This window comes from Geospiza fortis, unplaced genomic scaffold (genome assembly GCF_000277835.1).
Source record: "Geospiza fortis unplaced genomic scaffold, GeoFor_1.0 scaffold305, whole genome shotgun sequence".
Classification (NCBI taxonomy): Eukaryota; Metazoa; Chordata; class Aves; order Passeriformes; family Thraupidae; genus Geospiza; species Geospiza fortis.
This window is the reverse complement of record NW_005054604.1, coordinates 156,634-164,477: the sequence shown is the minus strand read 5'-3', so window position 1 is coordinate 164,477 and position 7,844 is coordinate 156,634. Positions and strand designations below refer to the sequence as shown.

General features: G+C 51.0%; 1 protein-coding gene across 1 annotated transcript in view; it reads left to right on the top strand.

The window, feature by feature from the left end:
* The window catches only part of TECTA (tectorin alpha), a 24,763-nt gene extending 19,358 nt beyond the window's left edge, over positions 1-5,405 (top strand). The window contains 10 exon segments of the mRNA XM_005430133.2: positions 227-513; positions 611-891; positions 1,015-1,125; positions 1,486-1,688; positions 1,988-2,151; positions 2,270-2,518; positions 2,961-3,123; positions 3,640-3,727; positions 3,847-3,963; positions 4,779-5,405. Coding sequence (XP_005430190.1) covers positions 227-513; positions 611-891; positions 1,015-1,125; positions 1,486-1,688; positions 1,988-2,151; positions 2,270-2,518; positions 2,961-3,123; positions 3,640-3,727; positions 3,847-3,963; positions 4,779-4,879 — 1,764 coding nt within the window. The 3' untranslated portion in view covers positions 4,880-5,405.
* Positions 5,406-7,844: the final 2,439 nt, after the last annotated feature.

Genomic DNA, 7,844 nt, shown 5'->3' with positions numbered 1-7,844 from the left:
GGAATTACCTTCAGCCAGCCACAGCATTGTTTTCCAGTTGTTCAGTAACTGAGGGATCTCAAAGCTTGCTTTCATTTCAATCTCACTTACAGCTTCCATATTCCCAAAATCTTTTGCCAGACAATCATATTGATAAGGCTTTCCTGTTTCATCTTCCCCAAAACATGCCCACATCTGTAGGCAGAGGATATGGGAGGGATGTCAGCTTTGTGTCCTCTCACACTAGGTGAACGGAAGCCTTGTGAGCATCCCCTTTGTCACGGGGCTGTCCACCAAGATCTTCAGCCAGGAGGGCTTCCTGGTCATCGACTCCAGCCCTGACATCCAGATCCGCTACAACGGCTTCAACGTCATCAAAATCACCATCGGGGAGCGGCTGCAGAACAAGGTGTGCGGCCTCTGCGGCAACTTCAACGGCGACCGCACCGACGACTACGCCACGCTGCGGGGCAAGCCGGCTGTCAGCAGCGTGGTGCTGGCACAGAGCTGGAAAACCAACGGCATGCAGAAGAGGTGAGTGCACAGCCAGCCCTTCTCCACCAGGTGGGAGCGGGAATGGGAGCAGGGCTGGCCATGAAAGGAGCCCCCACCACGTGTCCGGTGCCCACAGCTGCAACGAGCTGCAGTACTCGCAGTACGCCGCCTCCTGCGACAACGTCCAGATCCAGGAGCTGCAGAGTGACAACTACTGCCTGAAGCTGACCGACATGAAGGGCTTCTTCCAGCCCTGCTACGGCCTCCTGGATCCTCTGCCTTTTTATGAGTCCTGCTTTCTTGATGGCTGCTACAACCACAAGAAGATCCAGCTGTGCGGCTCGCTGGCTGCCTACGGAGAGGCCTGCAGGACCTTCGGCATCCTGGGCACCGAGTGGATCGAGAAGGAGAATTGCTGTAAGGGAACTGGGGCTGCTCAGGTCGAGGGGAGCCATGTCCCACTGGGGAGAGGGCCTAGAGGTCGCTGCCCCACGGTCTGAGGGTAAAGGTTGTGTTTGTGCTGTGTCTTGTGCTGTTTAGCAGGAGTGGTGGAAGATCCCTGCGTGGGCGCCGACTGCCCCAACCGCACCTGCGAGCTGGACAACGGCGGGGAGCTGTGCGGCTGCATCGAGCCCCCGCCCTATGGGAACAGTGAGTCCTCCTCTGCTCCTGGCCCTATGGGAACAGTGAGTCCTCTGCTCCTGGCTGTGGGGTCAGTGCCGAGCTCCACCTTGGGCCATTATGCCACAGGGGCTTTGGGAAAGGACATGCTGAGGGCTGTGACCTCTGCCAAGATGGGTTTTCCTGACCATGGAGGAGAGGAGAGAGCAGGGAACGGCTTTTCTAGGGTGCAGATTATGGGCATCTGTGGTTTGGGAGCACTTTGAGCAGCAGGGGTGTAGGATGGGCAGAACACACTACGGAAGATGATCCCAACCCATTTCTAGTGGAGGAGAGAAGTGCCAAGGGGTCATTTGTGGTGATCTGAAGTTGTGTCATCTTCTCCTTCAGCCACCCATGACATCATTGATGCGGAGGTGACCTGCAAGGCCGCCCAAATGGAGGTGTCCATTTCAAAGTGCAAGCTGTTCCAGCTGGGCTTTGAGCGTGAGGGTGTGAGGGTCAACGACCGCCACTGCCCCGGCATCGAGGGGGAGGACTTCATCTCCTTCCAGATCAACAACACCAAAGGCAACTGTGGCAACTTGGTGCAGGTGAGCTGGGACACGGGGCACACAGGGCTGGGAGTGTGGGACAGTCCACTGCAGTCCAGCTCAGCTCCAGGGTTGAGGCAGGCCAGTGCAAGTGATGCTTGGGAGGTGCTTTAATGGGCTGGGGGCCAAGGAGAACACAGGAAGGTCTTGTAGAAGAGGGAGGTAATTCCAAGCCCCACCATTTCTGGCCAGAGGTGGAGGGGCAGCATGTCCCTTGTCACCCAGCTCATTTAGAGCTCACTGGGAGCAGGGAAGCAGGGACAGCTGGCATTAAGCAGTGCCCTGTGCTCCCTCTGCAGTCCAACAGCACTCACATAGTGTACAAGAACACGGTGTGGATCGAGAGTGCCAACAACACGGGCAACATCATCACCCGGGACAGGACCATCAACGTGGAGTTCTCCTGTGCCTATGAGCTGGACATCAAGATCTCCCTGGACTCAGTTGTGAGGCCAATGCTCAGGTAGGAGCAGGGCCTGTTACACACATGGGTGAGGCAGTGCTGGTTCTGAAGCCAGGCAACAATTTGGGGGTTCAAAACCTTTCCACCAACTGAGCCAGTGTTTTTTTGTCATCGTTAGCGTGATTAACCTGACGGTGCCGACGCAGGAAGGGAGCTTCACCACCAAGATGGCCCTGTACAAGAACTCGTCCTACAAGCACCCGTACCGGCAGGGCGAGGTGGTGCTCACCACCCGGGACGTGCTCTACGTGGGGGTCTTTGTGGTGGGGGCCGACTCCAACCACTTGATCCTGATGCTGAACAAGTGCTACGCCACCCCCTCGCGGGACAGCAACGACAAACTGCGCTACTTCATCATCGAGGGAGGGTGAGCTACCACGAGCCCCAGTGGTTTTCATGGTGTCTGGAAGGGTGGTGGCATCAGCTGGGACAAGGACCTTGAGGCCAATGGGATGGTTGATCAAAATCTGGAAAGGGTGAGGAGCAGTGTTGTTAGAGCAGGAATTAATTTGCTTGGTGTGGGCACAGTCAGAAGCCCTGCGTGTGACAGAGTACCAGGTGCAGAGAGAAGCACTCTCCTTGTGTCCATGATGCTGTGGACAACACCTAACTGCAGGAGACAGGGGGATATGGATCATGCACAGGCATTTTGGGAAGTTGGAAATGCCAGAGAGAGGTGACAGAGGCAGGGCATGACACCCTTGTGCAGACAAGCCATGGCAGGGTCTAAGCACCCCACTGTGGGACACGGGGTGAGGGTACAGGGAGGGTCACAGGAGGGTGGTGCTGAGCATCAGTGTTTTGCACAGATGCCAAAACATGAAGGACAACACCATTGGCATCGAGGAGAATGGGGTGTCCCTGACGTGTCGCTTCCACGTCACCGTCTTCAAGTTCATCGGGGACTACGATGAGGTTCACCTGCACTGTGCCGTGTCCCTCTGTGATTCCGAGAAATACTCCTGCAAAATCGTGAGTGGGGCCAGTGCAGAGGGAGGGGATGCTTGATTTGAAGGGCTCTTCCAGCGTGCAGTGAGCCCTTATGATGTGGCATTGGAGAGGTGACCAGAGATGTAGCCCTGGAACATTTACTAGGAACTAGTATTTAGATTCATTTTACATATCCATTTTTTTAATCTTGACTTCTTTTTTTTTTTGTCAAATAATTAAACCGTATATCCCTTCATTATCCAAATCATTTGTCATCAATACACTTTCAATTAACCTTCCTCTATATTTCCTAGGATCAAAAACAATAGCCAGCTGTCATCATCACTCCGCAACCATCCCCAGACAAACATAGAATCTCACAAATGGGAGGGTTGTGTGTCCCTCTAGGCATGGGGAGCAGATGCTCTGTCACAGGCAGGTCACCCTGGGACCTGTGCTCTCTGAGCCTGGTTGCAGGGTCCCTCTGGGAGCTGGAGGGGCACAGAGGGGGCCTGGGTGAGGCTGAGGGTGACAGACCTGGTGTTTATCCCCCAACAGAACTGCCCTCAGCACACAAGGATGGCCAGCGCCTTCGCTGAGGAGTCCAAGGAGCAGATCCTCTCAGTAGGGCCTATCAGGAGGAAGAGTAAGTGTGGGACCCCAGGGAAGGCTGGGGGTGTTTTCCTGCCATCCCACCCTCAGGCAGCCAAGGACCAGAGGTGTGAGAGCATGGCTCAGGTGTCCCCCTTTGCTGTTTGTGTCCAGGATCAGACTGGTGCGAGGACAACGGAGGCTGTGAGCAGATCTGCACGAGCCGGGCGGACGGGCCCTTGTGCAGCTGTGTGACAGGGACACTGCAAGGGGACGGCAAGAGCTGCAGGGGCAAGTACCGGGGTCAGGGTGGGACTGCCACCCCCAAAACGGGGGCTGTGGGGTGAGCAGTGGGGGAGAGGGGCTGGGGGCTCTGTACAAATCACAAACGGGATGGGGCTGCTGTGGAATGTGCCTTGAGCTGTTTTATTGTTCAGCATCAGTCTTATTACGTGATTATGACAATGGGAAGATGCCACCAGCTCACATCTTAGGCAGCAGACAAAGAATTTAATGTTACAACTCACTTTAAAAGTTTTTTCACCAATCACACAAAGCAAAAGCACATTGACAGTAGTTCTATCCAATCACTATAAGCACACATACCTTTGGTTAAAACAATGCTTGCTTATTTTGAATACAATACCTGCTTGTAAGCCTTAACACACAATGCACAGAGCTCCATTATTAAGCTTCAACTTTCCTAATATCTTGCTAGATGAACGTTTCTGTAGCTTAGAGAGTTATTCTAGACAAGCGTTATACACAGACCATTGTTCTATTTGTCCTTGCTTTTCTACAGTTTAAATAATTTTTCTGCTGACAAATCTCATGGCTGCTGCTTAGATCTAATCACAGTTCTGCTGCCTCTGAAGCCTGCCTTTTGCATCTTTCCCAAAACCCTCTGATTTTGTTGTTTTCACACAAAAAACAACCTCAGAAGAGCTGGCAGGCAGCTGCAAGGGAGGTGATGGTGCCTGCATGGCACAGGGCAGGGTAGAGTAAATGCAGTGGGTCTGGGAGCCCAGCAATGAGGTTGGGCAATTGGGCGGGCACCAGGGAGGCACCCAGAGCCCCATCTCACGTGGATCTTGTTGTGTTGGCAGCCTCCAGCTCTTCAGGGGAGCACCGTGCCCGAGTGACCCTGCTGCTGGCGGCCCAGCTGTGGCTGTGGCTGCGCTCAGCCCCGCGGCCCCTGACCTCGTAGGCGCGGCCCCGCCGCCCAGCCAAAAACTGTTCTCGCGTCAGCCTGAGTCTTTGTAGGGTAGGAGACAGCCCCCCCTGCCATGGGCACACCGCTGCCCACCCGGCCATGCTGCGAGGAGGCCGAGGGAGGTCACCTGAGAGAGGTGGGACGCGGAGCCGGCGCTGACGTGCAGCCGGCGCAGCGACGGCTGGAGCAGGAGGATGTTTGCCAGCAGCGATGTGGGACTGGGGTTTGGGGTTTTTTTACAGCTTTCCATCGTTGATGTGGACTCGAGGAGGGGTTTTGCAGCTTTTCCACAGGCTCTCCCTTGTGGAGTGCAGTGTAGGTGGCCCACACCACTGTTGGTAGTGTGGGACAGGGTGGAGCAGGTGTGTCGCTATAGAACACGAAAGAACACACGCACACACTGCTGTTCTCAAGGTGAAAAAAAAGGGAAGTTTATTTTCTGACTCCAACATTTATAGTTTTACAAAAATGACAGCGGATTGGAGGGTGACAGTGACACCTCTCCAATGACACTGGTCAAACCAACAGTCTATCAACTCTCTCCTCCTCCATAAAGGAATGCAAAACAATGAGTTATTTACAGAAAGTGTGTGAGAAAGTTCACTACAAGAATATCAACATCAGAAGGCTTAGAAAATCTTAAAAAACCAGGGTGACACACGTGCTGTCCCCTCACATCTCCGCTGTCCTTGGGAGCTGCCACCACGGTCCTATGGGCTCACAGACTCAAGCAGAGGTAGGTGTTGGGGCACAGAGCAGTGCATTGCCATCTCTGGATGTTGTGGCACCTTGGGACCGTGTCACCCTCTGACTCTCCGGAGCAGAGGTGGTGCTGAGGTTTGGTTCAAAGAACCAGACTCATCCATAGGGGCCTGGAAATCTTGGCATTGTGCTGTGGTGATGACCAGCTGGTGCCAATAGTTGGAAAGAGGTGCTTTCTGGTGGGCAGGAACAAGAGTCAGAGGAAGGAGGGATGAAATTCTCTGCCATGTTTGTGTGGCGTGCAAGGGCTGAGGGTCAGAGCAGGGTTGGGGTCTGTGGGCCCAGGGCAGCATTGGGGTGCTGGTGAAAGAGTGGGGAGCAGCCTTGGGGGGCTGGTGGGTGTTGGGGGGGCTGTGTTGGTGTCTTGTCTCGTGTTTGTACTCTGTGAAACGGCTGCGTGGGAATAAAAAGTGTTGTAATCCTTCGTAAGCACCGGCTCCTGTGTGATGGGGGCGAGCAGCAGCAGTGCCTGGGAGGGCACCACGGCTGCCAAGAGACCCTGGGAGGGATGGACAGGGAGTTTTGGGGTGCCAGGCAGGGGCACAGCAGAGCTGAGGGCAGGGCTGGAGTGTGCGTCTGGCAGATGCCCACCAAAATGAGCAAGAGAAACCCTAAACTATTCATAACTGCCATCAAGCAAACCCCAGAAAGATGCAAAGTGACCCCAGAGCGTGTGGAGAGAGCGAGTTTGACCTCAAGAAACCCTGATGGCCTGAAGGAACCACAAGTTTTAAAGGTTGATCTCCAGTAATCCCAAAATGACCTAAATAACCCCAAACGTGACCTAAAGGAATCTCAAAGTTTTCTGGAGAGAGTTTGAACTCGAATAACCTCAATGGCCTATAGTAACCCCAAATTTTAAGGATTGACCTCTAGTATCTCCAAAATGACCTAAAGGAACCCCAAAATTTTTGTGAGAGAGCGAGTTTGACCTATAGTAACCCAAATGACCTATAGTAACCCCAATGACCTCTAGTAACCTCAAAATGACCTCAAGTAACCCCAATGACCTATAGTAACCCCAATGACCTCTAGTAACCTCAAAATGACCTCAAGTAACCCCAATGACCTATAGTAACCCCAATGACCTCTAGTAACCTCAAAATGACCTCAAGTAACCCCAATGACCTATAGTAACCCCAATGACCTCTAGTAACCTCAAAATGACCTCTAGTAACCCCAAATTTTAATTGTGGCCCTCTAGTAACCCACAAAATGCTGAAAGTAATCCCAAAGTGCTCTATAGAGAGCGAGTTTAACCTTAAGAAACCCAAGCTAATTAAAATTCAGGGTTATTAGAGGTCATTGGAGTTACTATAGGTCATTGGGGTTACTTGAGGTCAAAGTCATTCTCTCCTGAAAATTTTGGGGTTACTTTAGGTCACTTTTGGGGTTACTACAGGTAATTTTGGGGTTACTACAGGTCATTTTGGGGTTACTTGAGGTCAAAAATTAAAATTTGGGGTTACTATAGGTCATTTGGGTTACTATAGGTCAAACTCACTCTCTTCTGAAAATTTTGGGGTTACTTTAAGTCACTTTTGGGGTTACTAGGAGTCATTCTGCGGTTACTAGAGTTCAACCCATAAAATTTGGGGTTCCTATAGGTCATTTGGGTTACTATAGGTCAAACTCGCCCTCTGCAGAAAATACTGGGGTTACTAGAGGCCATTGTGGGGTTATTCGAGGTCAACCATTAAGATTTGGGGTTGCTGTAGGTCAGTGGGGTCATTAGAGATCAAACTCTCTCTCTCCAGAGCACTTTGCGGTTAATTTTGTCCCAGATGGATAAAAAAGTGCATAAAACATATGGAATTTTTTGGAGTCCCAAATATATCTATAGCTATCCATATCATCTATGCCTATCTATATCATCTATATATCTATAGCTATAGAGATATACACACTTATATGTAGATAGATATAGATATCTCTATATATAAATATCTCTTTTTATATACATATATATAGATAGATATCTATATATCTATCTATATAACTATATATCTATATATAGATACCTATATATATATATATATATTTATCCATATATATATCTAGATATATCTATATATAGAGAGATAGATAGATAGATAGATAGATAGATAGATAGATAGATAGATAGATAGATAGATAGATAGATAGATAGATAGATAGATAGATAGATAGATAGATAGATAGATAGATAGATAGATAG